The sequence below is a fragment of the Centruroides vittatus genome, unplaced genomic scaffold (assembly GCF_030686945.1).
Source record: "Centruroides vittatus isolate TY-2023 unplaced genomic scaffold, ASM3068694v2 scaffold_386, whole genome shotgun sequence".
NCBI classification, from domain to species: domain Eukaryota; kingdom Metazoa; phylum Arthropoda; class Arachnida; order Scorpiones; family Buthidae; genus Centruroides; species Centruroides vittatus.
The window spans coordinates 5754682-5777331 of record NW_027122706.1 but is presented as its reverse complement, the minus strand read 5'-3'; the positions used below and the strand labels follow the sequence as shown (position 1 = coordinate 5777331).

The 22650-nt window shown below is 26.1% G+C and overlaps 1 protein-coding gene across 1 annotated transcript in view; it reads left to right on the top strand.

The window, feature by feature from the left end:
* Positions 1-3232: 3232 nt before the first annotated feature.
* Myo10A (Myosin 10A) overlaps positions 3233-22650 on the top strand; it is a 35945-nt gene continuing 16527 nt past the window's right edge. Inside the window, exons 1-28 of the mRNA XM_067286881.1 lie at positions 3233-3354; positions 10441-10551; positions 11166-11254; positions 11336-11399; positions 12844-12953; positions 13115-13189; positions 13266-13466; positions 13741-13804; positions 13903-14016; positions 15275-15436; positions 15507-15623; positions 15721-15779; positions 15857-15980; positions 16053-16280; positions 16379-16582; positions 17223-17380; positions 17454-17624; positions 17703-17820; positions 17902-18077; positions 18158-18242; positions 18331-18496; positions 18576-18811; positions 18900-19135; positions 19212-19381; positions 19463-19535; positions 19612-19815; positions 19899-20035; positions 20227-21560. Coding sequence (XP_067142982.1) covers positions 3337-3354; positions 10441-10551; positions 11166-11254; positions 11336-11399; positions 12844-12953; positions 13115-13189; positions 13266-13466; positions 13741-13804; positions 13903-14016; positions 15275-15436; positions 15507-15623; positions 15721-15779; positions 15857-15980; positions 16053-16280; positions 16379-16582; positions 17223-17380; positions 17454-17624; positions 17703-17820; positions 17902-18077; positions 18158-18242; positions 18331-18496; positions 18576-18811; positions 18900-19135; positions 19212-19381; positions 19463-19535; positions 19612-19815; positions 19899-20035; positions 20227-21560 — 5004 coding nt within the window. The 5' untranslated portion in view covers positions 3233-3336. The remainder of the gene's footprint in view (positions 3355-10440; positions 10552-11165; positions 11255-11335; positions 11400-12843; positions 12954-13114; positions 13190-13265; positions 13467-13740; positions 13805-13902; positions 14017-15274; positions 15437-15506; positions 15624-15720; positions 15780-15856; positions 15981-16052; positions 16281-16378; positions 16583-17222; positions 17381-17453; positions 17625-17702; positions 17821-17901; positions 18078-18157; positions 18243-18330; positions 18497-18575; positions 18812-18899; positions 19136-19211; positions 19382-19462; positions 19536-19611; positions 19816-19898; positions 20036-20226; positions 21561-22650) is intronic.

Genomic DNA, 22650 nt, shown 5'->3' with positions numbered 1-22650 from the left:
TGCTTTCGATTTTTCTCAGAATGCACACATCGAAGGTTTCTATCTACTATAAGATAATTAACCAGTTACGAATCTTTCTTTGTATATTTAATTTTCATAGTTGCGTAATTAATGTATATTTCAAGATATAAACAAATCATATATATTAAATAACAGCCAAAATTTAAGCAAAATTCTTTTGATAAGATTTTGATTTCTCATTGCAAATCTATTAGTTTCAACATTTCTCTTCTTTTTCATGAAATTATGCATACTATAAGTGATAAATATCCGAAAGTAGAATATATTTAAAAAAAGTATAATGTTGCTAATTTAGTAGTTCATAAATATCGCAATAATCGAACTGATTCAATACTTATCTAATTTCTGTGTAATTTATATATCCTTGTAAATCAGTTTCAATTATAAATAATTTTAGCTACGTTTTATGTAATAAATTCTCTCACTGGTTATCAGTTTTAAGCAGTATTAACGACAATAATATGTCTTAAGTTTGATCAAAGACTCATCACTTTAACACGATGCTGTTGTTTAACATTTTGATATATTTTCAGTTTTAATTTTTAATCTTGTTAAATATTTATCATAATTTTTATGAGAATTAATTATACTTCAGTTTTATAATATTATGATTCAGATTTGAATGACATTGATTTCAGCTAATTCTAAATATCATGCAAACTTTTATGTATTTGATATTCGTATAATAATTTCGCATTAGGGTACGAAAACTTCGAAATACTTAAAGATAAGGTAATATACTTAATATATTTTAAATTAATTGAATTTCATTCATTCATTTTTATTAGTACAGTTTAATAAATAATTTATTAAATGAGAATATCAAAAATTGAAAACATTTTATAAATCTCGTTAGTGTTCAAGAATTCGAAACTGTCATTAGTTTTGTAATTATTGTAAAATTCATTAATCCGAGAAATAATAAGGAATTTAAATAGCATAATCGATATAATTCTTTAGAAAAAAGATATATACTTATTTACTAGCAAACTGCAATTGTTTGTATTTCTTACAAAGTGATTATGCAAGAAACATTAGATAAGAAATAATGAACTAATAGTTATGTTGGGAAATTGAGAGATGAAATATATTTCAGATAAATAGAACAAATTTTTGAAAATTTTCATATTTTGATAAGATTTCATGTTGAATATATGTGATTCAAGAACATTCAGTGAATTAATATGAAGTTTAGACGTTGTTCTGAATATGAAAATGCACGTACAAATCATGTATCAAGATGAAATGAAATGTCATGAGGATGAGAGTTTTTGAACTTTGTTTTTTACTAAATCTTAAAAAAAATATGTCATTTTGTATAGTAAAAAGATTAAACTTTTCTATTTTCTACACTTTAAAAGTTTAAGATATTTTGTTAAATTAAAAAAAAATTAATAATAATAATAGCAGTAATCTGTTTTGATTCTATATATTAATTTTCGTAATAGTGTTAATATAGAATTAATAGTACTGTAGGCCTACAGTGATAATTATATTATAAAATGATGTGCAGATTTCGTCTAAATCTTTCGTTTGTTTTCAAAACATGAAGTACTTCTCAAATAATTATTATCTGCTTGGTAGTAAAATGATTTTTACAAAATGAGATTATATTAATTTGAAGACATTTAACCTAATTTTTTTCTATTACTTCCTTAAACGTGATTTTAATTAATTGTGTTTCGTGCTGTCTTCAGAAGGACATCCGACTCGTTTACATTTTTATAAAATAAAATTGTTACGAATTCGCGTAGGTCAATTACATACAAAATGATATAACTGGTCGTAATGAGATGATTTAGTATTCTAGAAAATTTCTAGTTTATAATTTAATATATAATATAAATGTTTTCTCGTTTCTGTAATATTTTATTTGACAGATTAAAATGTTGCAGTTTAAATATTTTATAATAAGCTAACTTGAAGCTATCTTGATATATTTTTAAATAGACATTAATAATTGAATTAAAAATGTATATTTGATGTCGGGTTTTATTTATTTCAGAATTTGTTTAGTTGTAAAAACGTAAAATGAATCTGGAGAATATCCCTTTAAGTTTTCTTTTGTATATGTAGGCCAACTAATCATCTTTTAAACTAATTCTTTGCATGGATATAATAATTTATTTAAAATAACTAAAACTCCCGTTTAGGGCATCTCTAAATGGGGGTTTCTAACCTTTTTTTACTTGTCGACCTCTCTAAAATTAGACTTAATTCACCGACCCCTTTTTATATTAATACAAAATGAGACTACAAATGGGATTAAATAAAAATTTAGCATTTATTTCATTCTATTATTTGAACTCAGACAGGAATTAATAATAATTAATAAAAAACATAAAACAAAATTCAAAATTGTGTGTTTTACATTAAAGATGCACCAATTATTATAATATATTTTTAAATATAAAAATAAATTTTATTTACAGATTCCCAATCGACCCTTAATAATAAGTCGATTATCTAGATAAACCGATGATCGACTCCTTTATTGAAAGCATCTATCTTAAAGAATTAAATAATAATATAATATATTTTAAGTGTACAGGATTAGACAATATTAAAAGCATTTTTATAAATGTTTCTTTTATTTAAAATATAAAATGGGTGCTTTGTAAACCCACACGTTATAAATAGGATTTTCAAAATCTATTTTCCAATTTTCTATTCAAAAATAGAAATCAAACGATTAGTCTTGGCAGCTATTTTTTTGATGATTTAACACTTTTCAATTGTTTGTTTCGAAGCACATTCTATATTTGGACATCAGTATAGTGCTACTTTTTTTCTCCAAATCGTTTTCGTACGCCGTATTTGTTTTTCTTATATAATAACACGTAAATTTTTACAATAACTATTTTAAGCATGCTTTTAACTATTGTATATTTTTATTTATTTATTTCTTAACAGTTAACATTTATCATCATTTTATTTATTTATTTTCTTAATTTTTACATTTATTTTAAAATTTCGTAATGTATTAGGTTATCTAGTACATTTCAGTAATTTCGCAACATAATTTGTCTACGTAAATTGTCTTTTCTAAGTATTTACTAGAAACAATATTGTTATTTAATACAGTATTTAACATATAATTTGATTTTAAACATATTAATACTTTAAAAAATTAAAATAGTTTTATAATTAATTAAATTAATTTGTTTCATTATTTTATTAATTACAGAATATCGAAAATTACAAGATGTAGAAGAAAATCGTGCAAAATTAAATTCTATGTGCAAATTCCATTACTATTTTTATCTTCCTACTGATGATACTTGATCGAATGACGTAAGACAAAGTTGAATCATAATGGAGGATTACCAACAGGTATTTATGACTCTTCAGTGTATTTAAAAATATTTCTTGCCAGTTTACAAAGAAAAATAAAGTATCGTAGAATCAATTTTTTTTCTATGACAATATGTTGTAGAAAATATATTACACAGATCATCAGAAAATAAAAATTATATTATTTGAATTAAGCTAGGTTTGAATAGTTTTCAGTTGTTTATGTATAGTTCAACTGTTTTTAGTATTTGTATTTTAATGTAGGACTTATTGTTGACTTAAGGATAATTTATCCTTAAGATTGTTAAAGGGGGTTCATATGCTCGAGTCTTTTTATGCTTTACTTATGTAAAAATTAAATAAATAAATTTTTTGAAATAAGAAAAACAAAATACATAAATAAATGATTTCAGTGAAAAATTAATTATGAAGTCGCTCCTTAATAAGGATGTGTAAGAAGAATGCCAATTCTAATGCTGAAAAGTATTCAAAAAATTCCAGTTTTTAATGTTTTATTCATATTGTATGGAAATATTTTTGTATTTAGTCTAGCCTTTTTTTTTTCTATACAAATATATTTAAATATTTCAATAGATTATTGAAATCCTTTATTTGAATATCTTGTCGGTTTTGTACTGTTTTATAGGTTTTTCGAAATCATTGAACTGTTTATTTACAAACTTTTATATGCTGTATTTCCTGAAGAATTTTTTGAATCAAATTGTTAAAGAAAAAATTTATTATTCTTAACAGAGTTTATTTTTTAATTAAAAATAAATTTGGATATAAGCTACTAAAAACAAAAAAAGAAAAAAAAAGTAAAAATAAATCAGCTAAATTAAGTGGAGATTATTTTTTGTACTTGTGTAAAATGTGGGTTGTGTAACAACAGAGTTTAAGAATTTTCTTACTATGTTGCAATTTTTTAAAGTTACTGCCTTTTATATCTGAACATAGGCGTTTTTGGAAAAGTTTATTGACTATTCTTATTAGTTTTGTCCATAGAATCTTAACAATATCAATCACCGTATCTCTTGATTTTAATGTAAGTTTGACTGATCGTGTTGTTATATAATTTATGTTACCACTGTTATTTTAATTAAGGAAATGGAAATATTATATTTAATACATATGATATGACACAAATTTTCAATTGATTTTTAACCTATATTTATAAACAAAATTATTATTTATGTAAGTACAGAATGCACACAACCCACAAATGTCAATTTTATAAAAAAATCATTTCGGTTTAACTTGTAATAGTAGGTATTCATTTTGCAAGTTATTAATTGATAACGCTTATTACCGTCTAAAATTTAAAATACATGTATTTAATAATTTTATTGATAATAATTAAAGCAGCTTTAACCATTTATTTATTTTATACAGAAATTTGAAGATAAATTTCTGTTATTGGGCTGCAATTTGGAAAAATTGTAGACCTATAAATTCCCACTGTCGTTCGTCTGTTTGTCCGTCCGTCTGTCCTCTAATCTTGAGAACGGAGTTAGAATAGATGAAAGACGAGAACAGATATAGAAATCTTAGGGGCAAGAGGCCAAGATTTATTTAATTAGCAAATTAATATCTTAATGCGTAAAATCGTATCGTAACGTTATTATTTTAAAACTTATAGTTACATTCATTACGAATTTTAACAAAAAATATTAATGTTTAATTATAATTAAATATAATTAGGCTATATATATATTAAATCTTAATTACGTAAAATTTTCTTTTCTTACATTATAAAAAACTGAAAAGTTTAAGCAGAACACGTTACCAAACATTTTTAACTTTAAAAAATTCGAAATTGTTTCAAATTTTTTAAAATGTAGAGTAAATATGTCAAACGAAATAAATGCAGCATTTTTAAACTTGTGAAACGTTTTTAACATTTAAAAATGTAACAATTTAAAAAATTTTCCCCTCTGTTTTGTCGAAGTTATTATAATCTTCATTTCCTTATATATTTTTTACTTAAAATAAATGTAATTAAAATTAAATTTTTTTAAAAAAGTTATGTAAATATAAAGCAGAAAAAATATATTTTCTACGTTTTATTATTATTTTTATTTAACTTTATGTATTAAATATTAAATTAAATTTCTATTGCGAAACTATTGCCATACTGTAACTATACTAGGAACAAAGTTTAAAAAAAAAAAAAATACAGTACTTAATAATAAAATTTTAAAATACCTTAATTTAGAAAAAATCGTAGAGTAATGTTAAAAATAGAATTATTTAATATAGATTTTGTTAGAATTAATTATCAGATTTATTGCCGATTTTCCTTAATCGTGACTTCATATTATTTTAAGCACCTAAGTCAAGTGAATGTGATATTTTAAGCTCACGCCTCGTTAAAATAAAACGAAAAAAAAGCTACACAAATTTTTTCAGGATGTTATTTTAAATACGGAGCTATTCAAATTCCTCTCTCTTGGAACAACAACAGAATCACCATAAATTGATCGGTCACACTTGAGTTTATGGTTTAAATTGTTGCGACGTTTATTGGTAGCATAAAAAAAAATTTGTTTCGAGTCAGTAATTTTTATAAGTCTTCAGTTCATTACAGGGCTTTATCTATATTTAAACCCTTCACAATTTTTATAAAGAAGATGATGCTTGTTTTTATTTATTGTACATTGTTTATCTACCATTTTGTTGGTTTTTTTCATTATTAAATCGGGATAAATGAAATATTTTGCTTTGTATTTCTAATGTGTAATGATAAACGTCACATTTGGCGAAGTTGATCGGTTCAAAATCCGGATGAATAAAATATGTCGATGTTAATGGATCCATTTTATGAATTTGGGCTTACATATCCCGTCTGTTTGTTTTTCCTTTATGAAATTCATTTTACAATTCACCAACTTACTCTTATTATATATTATATCTTTAAGAAATATTACGTTTATTAGTTTAGTCATGCTGTTATTTTCATATCTTAATTTTATCATTTGCTTACCTACTATATTAGTTAAATATTAATTATTTTCAATGTGACTGAATGACCAAAACAACCAAAATTTATATAAAATTTTGTCAATATTTTTCGATTTAATATGTATGGATTCTTAACATAAGATAACAAATTAAACTCACTCGTTCGAAATCCTGTAATGAAGAAAAGTACATTTTGAATTTAGTGTTTTAAGCTATACAAATGGTTATTTCTGCTAATCATTACTTTCAATTGAATAAATAATATGTATTTTTTATATTATGTAAAGAGTATATTAAACAAATTCAAATTTATGCATGATTAAAAGCAATTTTTTAAAAACATTTTTTAGTCTTAGTTTTAATTAGATATTTCAATATTAGTTCTGCTTTTGAATTAAAAAAAAAATAAATAAAAGACAGATTTGAACGAGGCCTAGCTTTTTCACTAGGCTAATTTATTCGAATAATTAAATTAGATTTTTTTTCAAGAATTTGACGAAAATTTTGTAAACGTGTGGCAAAAATATTCCAATTTTATAAAGATCTTAAAAATGTTGAAGTTCTGATATATTACGCTAATAAATTGATCATTTAAGATGATCATTTAAAAAAAAAAACTGATAGGAATAAATGATAAAATAGCAAAATTTTATATTGCTTGTAAACATCTTTACACTTGTGTAAATTTATAAATGATTAAATAAACATTGCATTTTTACTAAAAATATCTTTATCAAAGTTGACTGTAAGAGAATAAAAGATTTTCTTCGAACCCGAATATGCAATATAAAATTTTTACAGTATAAATCAGATAAATCCGTAACAGGTAATATCGATATCTACCAAGTAACTAATTACTTGCCACTGCTTCCTCGACGTAATCCAGTCTAAATACTTCTAATTAAAACATGTAACATTTGCTATTTTCGTGAATTTATAATTTATCTTTTACTTCTATTTTTTTAGAATTGAAGTGTTTATAGATATTCTCAAATAAAATAATTGTAATTTTTATGGTCTATAACCTCAATTTTTATTAAAAATGAAATCAAAGAAAGCGCCTAAAAACGATGTTAAAAGTATCAAAATATTCCTTGGTTTTTCAATATATATTATTTTAAGAAAGAATTTCAATTACAAGTATAATTGAAAGAAACGAAATGAATACCAAGGCCTTGATTAATCTTTACTTGAACTGACTACCGTTGCAATTCGTAAATTGTTTAAGGATTGTATCTCTTTAAATTTTAATTATTTCGCATAAAATATCAATTTATATTATATAATAATGCTCACATTTATGAATTCATATAATATAACGTACAGTACATATGATAGCCGGTTTCTAGTGATGTATGTTTATTGTAGTTGCATAAATTCCTATTCATTAAATTACAAACGGTACCGTTCTATTTAAACTAGATCTCATTTCAAGGTCGCTGATGATATATAAGACATTATAGAAACATTTCTTTCTGAATATTTATTAACTTGAATAAAATAAATTGAAATTCATAAATGCTATTCGGTATGTAAAATATTGCACCAAATAAAATAAATGAAATTTGTATTTAGAATTAAAAAAAATAGAAATATTTTTATTATTTTGTGTTTTTGTTATTATTTTTAAAATAAAAGTCGATACAATTGGAATATTCTGAAAACAAATAAGTGAACGATAAAATTTTTAAAAAATTATGAAATTATTATTATTATTGAAATTTGTATGAAGAAATACAACTTTTAAAGCTGTATTCGTCCATTTATTTCTTCCTCTCGAAATGCTTCAATTCCTCTGAAACTGAATTTGTATAGTTTCGTGTACACTTCCCACAAACTATCATATCAATTTAATTTTCAGTTTCGTGTGTAACAGATATTAGTTACGATTTATTAAATTTTAAAATTAGTGTCATTAAATATTAAAAAAAAATTTATTTGGCCATTAAAACTGTGATATTACTTCTAAAAATAACATTTTATTAAGATCGAAAATACACTATAAGAAATCGATTTTTGCGTAGGCTCATAAGTGAATGTTTTTTCTTAGAAATAATTGGAAATTCGTCTTGATATTAAAAAAAGTTCTAGACTCTCGACCTTGATAAGGATGAATTGGAATATTTAAATAACTAGCTATATTGTAGGTTACTATTTAGGTTACGCTCATAGCATATGGCTACATTTAAGGTTAATGAACTGTGTTAATACTGCAACGTTAAGTTTCCTCAGAGATGACACAGTCTTGAAAGGGCCATCAGTTACGAGATAATTACTTCATTATTTAAATAGTTATAATTAAATGTTTGCCAGAAAATTACTTAATAATCCATGCAAAGTTATGCAATTCTTTTTACTTAAAAGTTTATTATTTTAAATGAAGTGAATAATGATAAGCTAAATCTCTGCTTTTGAATAAGAGCTCACTTTTTTTCTTGTCTTCAGATTAAGAAAAAGTAAATAAAATAATTCTTTTTATTAAATTAATCAAAAGTTTTCGACAAATTTAATGTTTATAAAATATTTAATTTCTAATTTAAATTCTATGTTTAAGCCATGTTTAAAAAAAAAAGAAATTTATTCACCACAAGCTGCTTTAATGGGTTAAGTATAATCCAAAAATTGTTCTACCATTCAATGTTTGAAGTAATCCACGTGTAATTTTGAATCCAGGTGAATGACTGAGACATGACTGTGGGCAAATAAAACCCGTATTACTTGTTGATAGTTATCCAACGGCGTCGCCTGTCTAACTGAGGTTCATGGCATATTCTTTTATGGCTTGAAAAAGTTTTCATTCATTTAAAATATAATTACTTATTCCTAAATCATATTTATTAATATTTAGATTAAGAAGATGGGCCATGATTTGTATAGGAATCGTTTTTTTTAGTATTAATTGTATATTTACAAAAATTAAAACTGAAGTTAATTCTGAAGATTATAATGTAATATCGAATATAGAAATTTATTTGATAATGAAATAAAATTATTTCATTATATATTTTAGTAACTAATGTATATTAGAATTGTTTTTACGTATATAAAAGCCTATTATTCTGCCAATTCTGTAGTGAAATATTCAATTATAAATCGAATTTTAAAATAATTTATTAAGGTAAATATATAAAAATTTAATTTAAAAAAAAAAAAAAAATGTAGATGTTTCCAACTGTGAGACGTGTGATGCATTGTACGGAGAGATCAGGAAAACAAAAGCTGCATTATTTGGCTGAACGGCTAAGCAGACAACGAGCGAAAGTAAATAGGTCACGAAAAAATTTAAAATCTATAAAATTTCCCCTTAAATAATTATTTTATTGTGACTTGTTGAATTTCTTTTACGATGATTTTGCAATAAAATTTTATTTGATGATGATAATAAATAAGCGTGAAATTTGTGTTTTGATTCTGTTCATATTTTCTTCTTCAGTGGAAAAAAATATAAAACACGACTATATTTTCATACATAACTTTTTGCTTGACTAATTATTTATTCCTTTCTATAAGTTGTTTTTGTCTTTTTTCTTTAGTTGTTAAATTATTTCCTTGTATTTTCTGTATATTTCGTAATAATTTTTTTCATATTATAATAACTTGATAATTTATAAATAAATAAACAACATTTAATAAAATTATCAAAAGAATTTATTTATTTATTATTATAATTAAATATATTTTTAATTTTAAAGAAAATTCAGGAATTTTATAGCATTCCACTTATTCCAATAAAGCAGAATTTGTATAAATAATAAATGTATTTTTAGTAAATAGGAAAATGAAATTTAATGATAACATTTATACAGATTATCATCAATAAGAACTTAAATTTATAAGATAAAATAATTAATTTTTTAAAGCGAAATTAAAGATTCTTTTTTAAAATGGTTATTTCTGTTGGAGTATTTTGATTTTAAAATATCTAATTTAATAAAATAAAACATCATAATGCAGCCAATTCAATATTATTATTTGCATCACGTGAATTTACACTAAATAAATTTCTTTGAAGAACATATAACAGTGATTACATGAAAATATTTTTGAATATGTTGATAATAGAGCATGTAAGAGTATTCTCTTGAAATGCAGTTTTTAATTATAAAATAATTAAATTAAATTATAAAATAATTAAAAATATGTTATTTTATTATTTTAATTCAGGGTGATTTGGTGTGGTTTGATCCTGGCATAGGATATCTTCTGCCGGGTGAAGTAGTGGAATTCTCCAAACCGGCGCAAGTCGTTACGGTGCAAGCTGTCATCAGTGGAAAGGTGAATTTCTAAGCACATTATAAAGTTAAATATTGTTAATATAATCTCATCCAAATTCTTCACAACTTACAATTGCACATATCTGAGCTATTTTCTTTCAGCTTTCCATTATTTACAGTATATAGCCCATATAAAAATGAATGTCAGTTTATTTTTAAGTTGTACAATCGTAATTCTAAACTATATTATGTACTGTATTATTTTTGTATCCATTATATTAATGACGGTTTTAAAATCTGTACGGTGAAAGGTTAGCTATATATAAAGTTTTTATGTCATTAATAACGTATCATTTGTTGTTTGAACGATTCCAATCGTTGGCTGGCGTTGTCGCAATAATTATGCTGACAATAGAGAGAACTGGAAGATTATCGTGGGCCAAATGGTAGGAACGTATTTGTTTCTCAGTTAAGTCATTAAAGAGCTCACGGCAGGAGACTTCCTTATCAACCGACGCTTAAGTTGTGCAGTCAACTTGAAATGTTTCGCCCATTTAATTTTAGTTTTACACAACCACTGACCTTATAACCTTTATGAATAACACGAGAAATGTGTCAATGGGATCGGTTCTTCCTCTCTAAAATTATATTATACAAACTAATTATTTATTTCAGCCACAAAATTTTACACTGCACAATCTGGATACAGTTAAGAAGAGGCAGGATTTGGGTCAAAATGGTTTCGATGATATGATTGAACTTGTGTAAGTTTGATACTTATTATTGCCCAATAAAAGTAATATCAATATAAATCACTCATCACAAAATTTTAATATATTATGTAGAGACTTAAATGAAGCATCACTTTTATGGAATTTAAGGATAAGATATGACAAAGAAGTCGTTTATGTAAGTATCCTTTTCATAAATAAAATAGTATAATTTTGTTCTTGCATCAAAAATATAGTCTATCAGACTAATTAACGTTATTGAGAATCGCTATCTGTTGTTATTATATTTATTATAATAATCTATAATTATATTATCAAAATCAGAGACTTGCATTTTTCCCCCATCTTTAATTGAAAAGTTTCTGAAAATGAGTAGAAAGAACACGAAGTATATTTTCTTCATTCCGACATTATGATGTATATTCTAACTACTTAGGAAATCCTCGATTAAAATATGCAGGAAATACAATGTCACGACTTCTACGGACCTTTTTACGGATCTCCTCTATACGTCATGGCTACAGGTGGACCGGATATGATGATGTAGTTCTACCGCATTCCATAAGAGGTTGTTCTATTGACCTACTGGTTGAAGGTTATATGGCCGTTACTATTTAATCATTCCAAATTTTCTATTTTCCTACGTCTATTTGATTTTCAGTTTCAACAAATTCTAAAATTTCAAAGTTATTTTTTATTAGATTTCCTCCTTTAACTTCCTTCTAGTCCCGAAGGAAGCCTGTTTACTCTGCACGAACTTCATTAAGAAGCAAAGAATGCGAAAGACCTTGAGGTTTTCCATTTGCATTTAGCACGCATATACGCTTCTCTCTCTTAAGCTTCGTAATATGTACCCTTATTAAACGTAATATGGTAAAATTCCCATTAAAAATGTATATAAATCACTTCCGAAATATATAATCCAATTAAAATTTAATAACAATAATGAATAATTCTATGTAGAATTAATGATAAAAGTAAGATTTCATAACCTGTAAGAATCTTGTTTGCATTTGACGTATGACAGAAAAGAAGAGGTCAAACGACACGTCGTTTGACCTCTAGATTCTCAAGTCTAGACTGTTGTAATAATTTATTTTACGAATTAATATAAAGTAGATTGTTATCTACTCAAATTGTACATTGAATCAATTTGTTTTCGAGTTTACTTTATTTATAATTTAAAGAATTTTCGATAATTAAAATATTAATTGAATATTTATTATAATAATCTGAAATTAATATAAAATTTACTTAAATTGCGTCTAGTTTACGATAGACAATACATTTGAATTATTCATTTCTTTTATTATTTTTCTCTAGTACGTGATGACATCATTTTTTAAAATATAAAACTATTTAAAATAGTCAAACTACTCTACGTATTTATCTAAATTGGGATTAAAGTTAATTATATCTTTATTTTAAATCACCATTAACATAAGATTGATGATTCAATAAGTTCATATTTTATACAGCGTGTTCAATCTTATACAATATAAATTAAGCTCGAAATACAAAAAAAAAAGCGTTAAATATATAAAGAATGATAAGGAAATGAGCAGTAAATTTTATTGATATTTTAAAATTTTATCTAATTATTAATAACTTTTTAATTTTAGACATATACGGGGAGTATTCTGGTTTCCGTTAATCCATATAAGATGTTTGACATCTATGGATTAGAAATGGTAAAGAAATACGAAGGACAAATATTAGGCACCCTTCCTCCGTAAGTATGATTATGAAATTAGAATAATTTGCTTAACCGAATATTATTATAACAATAAAAAAACTATTGTTTATAAATGTATTAAATCGATGAATTAAATTATTATATTGATTCAATTTTCGATTAATGTGTTATATTTATATATTTAATGAAATGCTCAGACATCTATTTGCCATTGGAAGTTCAGCTTATGGAAAAATGAGCAAAGATAATGAAAATCAAGTTGTTGTGATCAGGTGATTATTCTCGATTGACAACTTTTATTTATTTATTTATAATTATTTCGACTAACCGAACTTTGAATATTTATAGTGGTGAAAGTGGAGCAGGTAAAACAGAAAGTACGAAGTTAATAATGCAATATTTAGCAGCAGTCAATAAGTCCCCGAGCAATTTGATAACGGAGCAAATCTTAGAAGCCAGCCCCCTTTTAGAATCGTTTGGCAACGCGAAAACCGTTCGAAACGACAATTCTAGTAGATTCGGAAAGTATTTAGAAGTTCATTTCAAAGAGTGAGTTTCAAAGAATTTCCATCGGTTTTTTTAAAAAACAAAAATACTCATTAGGCTATTTACGGTCAGTAACTAAAAGCATTTGTTTATTTTTAAATGACGAGGAAAAACAGTTAAATTAAGTAAATTGAATTAAAAATAAACTTGAAAATATATGCCAATGTTTTTTTACTTTTTTTCTTAATTTGCCAAGTGTTTCTTCGTAATTATTTTGGCATGTTAACAGTTTTACACTGAAATGTATTTTTTGTTTATTTCTGTTGTTATTTTTCAGTGGCGTGATTACTGGAGCTAAAACGATCGAGTACCTTCTAGAGAAATCTCGAATTGTCACTCAGGTTCGTGACAGACAGACTTACCTTTCCTTGTATTTTGTTTCTATTTTGTAATCGAACCGGAAAAATGTCGACATTTGTTTTATATATTTTTTCAACAGGCATCAGACGAGAGAAATTATCATGTGTTTTATGAGATGTTGGCGGGTTTAACTGAAAGTGAAAAGGAAAAATACGGGTTACAGTCAGCTGACAACTATTTCTACCTCAACCAGGTAACTGGAACAAATGGCGCCATCTTGTGAAAAAAATTTGTCACATTAAAAAATAATATTAAAAATTACAGAAAAAATAATACGATTATAATTTATTAAAAATATTTATGATGATTTTTTTAAAATTTTTATTAAATAAAAATCCATTTATTAAAAGTATTTGCATAAATATATATATATATATATATATATACTATTTAACACTTTCATTTTTACTATAATAATTGAAAGTGTAAAGTATAGAAAGTCTAATTCAATTCAGAAATGAAGAATCATGTAGAGAATTCTCCTGGATGATTGTAAATTTTAACGACAGAAGTTATTAGACTGTAAAATTACTATCATTCTTTTCGTTTTTAATTCAAACTTTCCATCCGTGGAAGGAAAGTAATGAAGAACACATTTAAAAAATTTTTAGATCGAGGAAAGTAAAATATGTTGAATAACAGCAAGTAGAATTTAGATAATAGGAAAGTTTGATTTTCTGCGCTAGAAAAGATACTTTCCTTAGCAATAATTATATTTTTTAAATATAATTATTGTGATCGGGTATTTTATTTGTTTATTTTCGAAACGGTTATTAACTATTGCTGTTGCACAGAAATAAATGTTTTCTAATATTTAAAAAGTATTTTAATTTGATTTCAAGTTTCTTAATTGAAATGGAAGAAGTTTATCGATTATTTTTAGTTTAGTGGAAACCCGAACATTATCAGATAATCTTATATAGACCTACATTTTGTAATTTCAAACCGACGACCCCAATATTTTTAAGTATGAAATTAATCTCATTGATTAAAATTCTGTTTAAAAACATTATAGTTTTTGGTTTAAAAAAGATTTTTACATAACTTTATATTTCTAATGCTTTAGTTTGTTCCTTCGTCAACTTTTTAATGCAAATTTTAAATCGTTTGAAAGAGGGGAGAGAGAGAGAAAAACATCGATATTGTGTTTATAACATTTAAATGAAATTAGACTGGCTTAAATAATTATTTTTACAGAAGAACGTCAGTTTCATTATTAAATTGTGTGTATAATTGTGACAATTTTTTAGGACAAGGCTTCATAATAAAAATGATTTATAATTAACACATTTTAGAATTATACAATTAAATATTTGTAATGCTACTCAAATATTATTGTTTATTTTATTAAAAGTGCGTGTTTTTAATTATAAAATATATATAAAAGGTATAAGATTATATATATTTTTTTATTATCTTTTATCTTTTATATATACATATATATGTTTTAGGGCGGAGCATATAGAATAGAATGTAAAGATGATGCTGAAGATTTTCGGTCTCTTCTATCTGCTATGCAAGTTTTAGGATTTACTTCCGATGAACAGGATACGATATTTCGTATGCTAGCAGCAGTCCTCCATTTCGGCAATGTGTACTTTCACAGAAAACAGGTAAGTTCTGTAAAGTAATTGAATACGAAATTATATTTGAGATACGAACGTAACAGTAATATGTATTTAGCTTAAACACGGTCAAGAAGGAGTTGAAATTGGTAGTGATGCAGAAATAAGATGGGCATCCCATCTTTTACAATTGTCAGTTGATGGAATTCTTCGCGCACTCACTACAAGGACAACAGTAAGAAAATACAATTAATAAATTGCAATATTTATTACTAAATGAATTACCAAATTACAATATTTTTTACTTAAAAATTGTTTTCTTTTTGCTCTAGGAAGCTCGAAATGAACGTGTTTTGACCGCACTCAATATTGATCAAGCATTAGATGCCAGGTAATAAATCAAATTTTAAAAGTATTGATTTTTATTTTTTGAATAATTGAATATTGATAATTTTTTAACTTTTGTAGAGATGCCATTTCAAAAGCATTATATTCGAGTCTATTTTCTTGGCTAGTGCAACGAATCAATAAAATAGTCTGTAAAGGTTCAAAGAAAACATCAATTGCTATATTAGATATATTTGGTTTCGAGGTAAAAATATGTCTGTCATTAATTGAAATTATTATTATTATTAGTATTTAAATTTCATTAATTATTATGAAGGATTTCAAGGAAAACAGTTTTGAGCAGTTGTGTATTAATTATGCGAACGAAACGCTTCAATTTTATTTTAACAAACACGTGTTTAAATTGGAACAACAAGAATATGCTCGGGAAAAGATCGAATGGCAACCTATTTCTTATCAAGATAATCAACCAGTGCTCAGCCTGATAGCAAAGAAGCCAGTAGGGATACTTTCTCTTCTCGATGATGAAAGTAATTTCCCTAAGGTATTAAAAATTAATCTATAAGAAAAAAAAGAAGAAACTATTTTTATAAGATAAAATAAAATTATATTAAACAAATTGATATTAAATCCATATTTCAGGCAACAGATTTATCTTTCCTAGAAAAGTGCCATTACAATCACGCTCTGAACGATCTTTATAGCAGACCTAGAATGTCTTCCATGGAATTTGGTATCAAACATTATGCTGGACAAGTTTGGTATTCTGTAGATGGATTCCTTGACAAAAATAGAGACACACTTAGATCTGTAGTTGTGGATTTATTAATCAGTAGCAAAGTTCCGGTAAGAAAGCAATATCAACTTGTTTCATTTTTCATTAATATACTGACTTTAAAATTTTTATTATAACAGTTCTAATATTTTAACTTACTGCCGTTTAGTTTTATATTATATCATTATATATATCATCTTTAATTTTCCTAATAATATTTTTGTTTTACAAAATATTGTTTCATAAAAGAACTTACTGTTTTAGTACAATTAATGTGATAAACTTTTATTAAATTTAAATGAAAATCATCAAATAGATTATTATTTAATAATTATCTTGAAAACTTAATGTAAAATAAAATAATTAGGCTATAATTACACCAATTTAAACTATATCCTATAATTTAATTTTTGTTATTTTATAGAATTACATTTTTTTGTCTAAATTCTATGAGAGCTATTGCAAAACATCTCTATCAACCATAGCAATAAACTAATTAACGATCTCATATCAGACATTATAATCATTGATTGAAAATTTATTGTAACAGTGCAAATTAATCTAAAAGCAACCTGTTCCCATTATGGTTTAATGATGAATATGTTGAGTGCTGATTTTAACCGAGAATATTTTTGAATGTTTACTAATTAATTAAATAAAGTGAACAATATATTACCAATCAATTAAAATATGTATATATAAATTTTTCAGATGATATCTAAAATGTTTCAAGAACTGAGATATTCATCAGAAGCTGCTAAAACCATCAATAAAAGTAACGGAAGATTCGTTACTATGAAACCCCGTGCCCCTACAGTAGCAGCAAGATTCCATGATTCACTTCAATCTCTCGTGGATACTATGACCAAGTAAATATAATTTTTCAAATAAACGTCATTTTATTAGAATTTAAAATAATATTAAGACTGTGCTTTTGAATAGATGCAATCCATGGTTCGTTCGTTGTATTAAGCCAAATAATGGCAAAGCTCCAATGAAATTCGATATGCCAATTGTATTAGAACAATTGAGATATACGGGAATGTTGGAAACAATTCGAATAAGAAAGTTAGGTTATCCAGTTAGGATGAAATTTCAACAGTTTGCTGAAAGGTATTTTGTTATTTTATCTTCTCTATATATAATAATAGGCGATCAAATAATTTATTATTATTTATATCATATTTACAGGTTCCGATGTCTAGTACCAGGAAGAGTACCTAGAGGTGCTCCTTCTAGGGAAGTGTGTAAAGTCATCCTCGATAGGTTACCAAAATCTCGTGATCATTACCAATTAGGAAGCTCTAAAGTAATTTGTTAAAATGCGTTTAATTATTTTAGGATTAACAGAAATCTATCATTGAATACCAATTTTCAATATATAAAACAGGTGTTTCTTCGAGAAATGTTAGAGCAATCCTTGGAAAAGGAAAGAGTGAACGTACTGAAGAGTTCTGTGATAACAATACAACGTCATGCTCGAGGTTACTTGGCTCGGAAGAAATACAGAAGTATGCGTCGTAGTGCAATCAAGATTCAAGCTACTTTTAGAGGATGGAAAACAAGGTTTTTTTTTTTTAAATTGATGATTAGTTTGTATTCAGTTGCTTTTAAAATCAAATTTAACAGAATATTTTTATTTGTAGAAAATATTATAAAACAGTCAGGAAAGGTATAGTGAAAGCTCAAGCAAATTACAGAATGCAAAGACAGAAGAAAGAATATGAAAAGGTACTTTATAATCGATTGATTAAAAGCCACTTTACACAAAGACCATATTAATTATTATTCTTTTTCTTTTGTTTATTATTATATTTAGATCAAAGCTATTTTGGAACGAAGACGTGAAGCTGAAAAGTCCGCAATTATTCGCGCGAAAGAGAAAGCTGCTCGAGATGAACAAGAAAGAGTGTCGAGAGCAGTTGCAGGAGTAAATCATTTAGAAATTCCTGCAGAATTAGCTTTTATTTTTAGCAAATTAGACGGTATATAAACCTTTATATAACTGTTGTAACTTAGATTTTCTAATGTTATTTTTATAATATAAATAAATTTTTCAAATAGATTGGAATTGTATTCACAACGATCGGAATATCATTAAGGCAGTTGGTCAAGTTGTCAATGTTCCAACACCAGAATGTAGATTGCCTTACGATATCGACCAAAATGCCTTCACGAAATTTACGAATGTATATTTTAAAGCTCACATATGGGGCATGAAACGGGAACCTATCAAGACACCGTTTCTTGCAAAATCTAATGAATCAGATTACCAAGATTCTTTAGCTGTATTCAAATTAGTAAGTTCCTCGTTAAATTTAAAATATATTTATTTTTAGCAATATTTTTTTAATAAATTAATTATTATTATTTTTTTTTATACATTAGATTTTACGATTTATGAATGACAATAATTTAAGCGGTAAAAAAGAGAGAGCTTTAGGAGATTATATCGTGCAGAAAGGTTTAGTAAATGAGGGAATGAGAGACGAAATCATTTGCCAATTATGCAATCAAACATGGAAGAACGATAACGATGCAAATAATGAAAGAGGATGGCTTCTGATGGCCAATTGTCTCAGTTGTTTTGCACCTTCACAAGTTCTTTATAAATATCTACTTAAGTCAGTAACATTTGTATAAAAATAAAATATATTATCTGCTTATATATTTATTTCTGAATAATATAAATTTATTTAGATACGTATCTGATCATGCCTTCGATGGGTACAAAGGATTTTGCCAACGTAAACTTTTCCAGTGTCAAAGTTCGACGCCCGAAAATGTGAGAATTTATCCTCCTTGTCTTTTAGAATGGAAAACAAATATTCGAAGAGCCAATATGGCTCTACTTGTAAAATTTCCTGATGGTAAGATTTAGTCTTATATTTTTATTAAGAAAATTTCGAATAGTTACTCCGTATAATTATAATAATTTGCATCAAATAAAGGTGGAAGTATGCTAGGACCTGTGCATTCTTGGTCAACAGGGGAAGAATTTACCTCTGCGCTGATAAAATCAAGGTAGTTGTTGATAATTTTTATAGCTGCTATCTGGTAATGACGTACTTTGTACTAGATAACACCATCTCATTTACAGAGGAATCGAGGAGTGTAATGGCTGGACGTTGGATCTCTGTGATTGCGGACACGTTTACGAACTAAACGGCTACGATTACGTGTTGGATTTAGTATCCGAAACAGAAATCCCTCCTGCATTTCCTGTCTGTAAATCTTTCTTTTTAGTTTCTGCAGATAAAACTAAAATCGACCGAGAACAAGAAAAAGTGCATTGGATTTCATCGTAAGTTTAAAAATAATCAATATGATTAAAATAATAAATAGACATAAATAACTTATTTAATAATTATGCATAATTTTAACTAGACCACACAATCCCGAAAACATCAATACATTCGAAATAGACGTAGAAGACATTCCTCTTGCTCCTATCCGGCATTTACCTCCAACATCTAGAACTGAAGAATCCATACGTCTAGAACAAAGAAATTATCAAGAAGCAAGTGCGTAGAATTATTTTTAATGGTGTAAAAAAAGTCTGTTTTATGATTTATTAACAAAGTGCTATCAAGATAAGATAACAAAAATTTCATAGGATGAAATTCTTTTAAGTTTTAGCTCTAAAATACAGTATATTTTTATATGGCTGTTAATATTAATAATTCATACTAATAATTAAATGTATTTTTGATAGTTGTTCGCGAACTCACACGAATGAAAGAAGCTAAAGACTTGACAGAAAGGCTTGTAAGAACTCAGTCAAAAGAAAGAATAATGGAAACCGGATTAGAAAACGCTTTATCTAAAACAAGTGCATTGAATGAAAGGTATTTTGAAATAGATAAAAGTCACGAAAACATTGAAGAAAGACGACAAGTTGATATAACGAGAGATAATCTTGGCTTGTCTAAAACAAGCAAGCTTAACGAACGATACGAAAATCGCAAAACTGAGAGAGACCTTCCTGGACTTTCAGAAACTAGCAAATTAAATAAGAGATATATCATAGGTAAAAACGAACAATCAAATAAAATAAGACAGGAAGAACGAATTTTAGATACAGCTAGTTCTCTTAATTCAGGAAATGCATGGCAAGAACTTGGTTTGGCCACTTCAGCCCTTAACGATCGTTATTTCAGTCGTCAAGATTTACATAAAAGTTCACAACACGATGGCAGCGAGTTAGATATTCGATCACACGATACTAGTATAAGAACGAGTGCAACGAAAGAGGGACAGATCAATGGACAAGGATCTTTGCTAAATGGCTCCGGAAGGCAAGATCGATTGGAATCCGAAGGACAGAGCCGAATTCCTAGTCCTCCTCTTTCTTCTAGAGCATCGAACGATGGGGTTGATGGGCCAGAATTCGATTTTAGCGATTTAAATCATTCTGTAAATAGAGAACACGATAACGATCAGGAGACTTCTAAATATAGCAGAACCACTGAATCCACTCGATATGTGAAATACACAGCCAAATCTCAACCAAGACCGTATTCTCATTCAACTCGGGCCCATATTGATAAATCTAGAGAACTAGAATATGGTGGAGGTGCTCGAAGCTCCGCTTTATCAGATACATCAGAAGCACCTTCATTAGCGTCTCATGTGCGAAATGTTCGCATTCCATCACATACTTCTGATTTAGATCAATATTTAGACGATTTATTCAACCCCGTTTTAGATGGAAATTTGGATGAATTGAGTGATGCTAGATCATTAGCAGCGTCTATCAAAGGAGGAAGAAAAAAAGATTTCACGGAAAATAGTTACATAGAACGCACTGTTGATTTAATACTAGATGAAGATTTGAGATTTCTTTGTGATCCTGTTCTGCTTTCTAAATCGTTAAAAGGCGGAGGCGATAGATCAAGTGTCTTATCACAAGAATCTGATCTTGACAGCTATTTGGATGATTTGTTTCAATCCGTACTGGATAGCGACGTGGAAGATCTTCAAAATGCAGAAAGCGTAGCAACATCTTTGAAAGGTGGCGGTCAAGCTGCTGGTGCTACAGAGACACAGGTTAATAACTATTTTCATCAAATGTGATTAACTGTATTCAAATATTTTAAAAAAATGAACTAACTATTAAAATGCATGTTTAATATTTCTACAGATTATATTAATCAAATAACATATAACAATTTTAACACGATAATTTTATATTTCTATGGTGCTGTAATAGAATTATTTCATATTAACTTTACTTATTGCTTTAATAATGAAAATATTAATATAAAATAATCTGAAACCTTTCTTAATTAAAATTTTTTTTATATTATGCATGACAAAGAAACGTAAGAAAGAGGATTTTAATTTGATTTCTTATGATTATACAATGAAATAACAACATGATTTTACCATATTTTTATTAACACAAATATATATAATAAATAAATCACATTTTTAAGATTTGTGAATTGGATAAGAAAATGTTAGATGTAGAATTTCTAATTAACAGTGGAAAGTTTAGTTTATAAATATTCATAATTATGGAGGATATAAATTGAACAAAAACAAATGATGATACACTAAAGATAATATGTAATTAATTATTTTTAAAAAATTTTAAATTTTGATAGTTAAAAATCAAGATCTTTATTGAAATAAAGTTCTAGTGATTAATTTTTAATACATCTGAAATTCTTTAACGTAGAAAGTAATTGTCGAATTAGCTTATTGAACATTTTTAAAACGTCACCTATAAATTTCGATATTAAATCATCACAATATTTTTGAATGATGACTGATATAGATTAACGGAATTATCTTTTTATCTCCAGTTGAAATACAGTATTTATCAATAAAATATAACATGTATAATGTATTATCATAAGTAACTTACAAAACATTTGATACTTTTCTATTCTTTTGTAATGAACTAAAAGTATGATATTGATTGTATTTATTAATTCAAAAATTAAGAAAAAGTAAAAAATAATATAAATTTGGTAATTTTATAATAAAACAAATTAAATTTTCTAATATGTCCATAATAGAAACTAGGAATAAATAAATTATAGCTTTCCTTTTTTCCTTTAATTTCAAATTATCCTAATGGAAAATTTCTTAATTTTGCTGCCTTACAAATAAAACGTCAAAATATAAATTA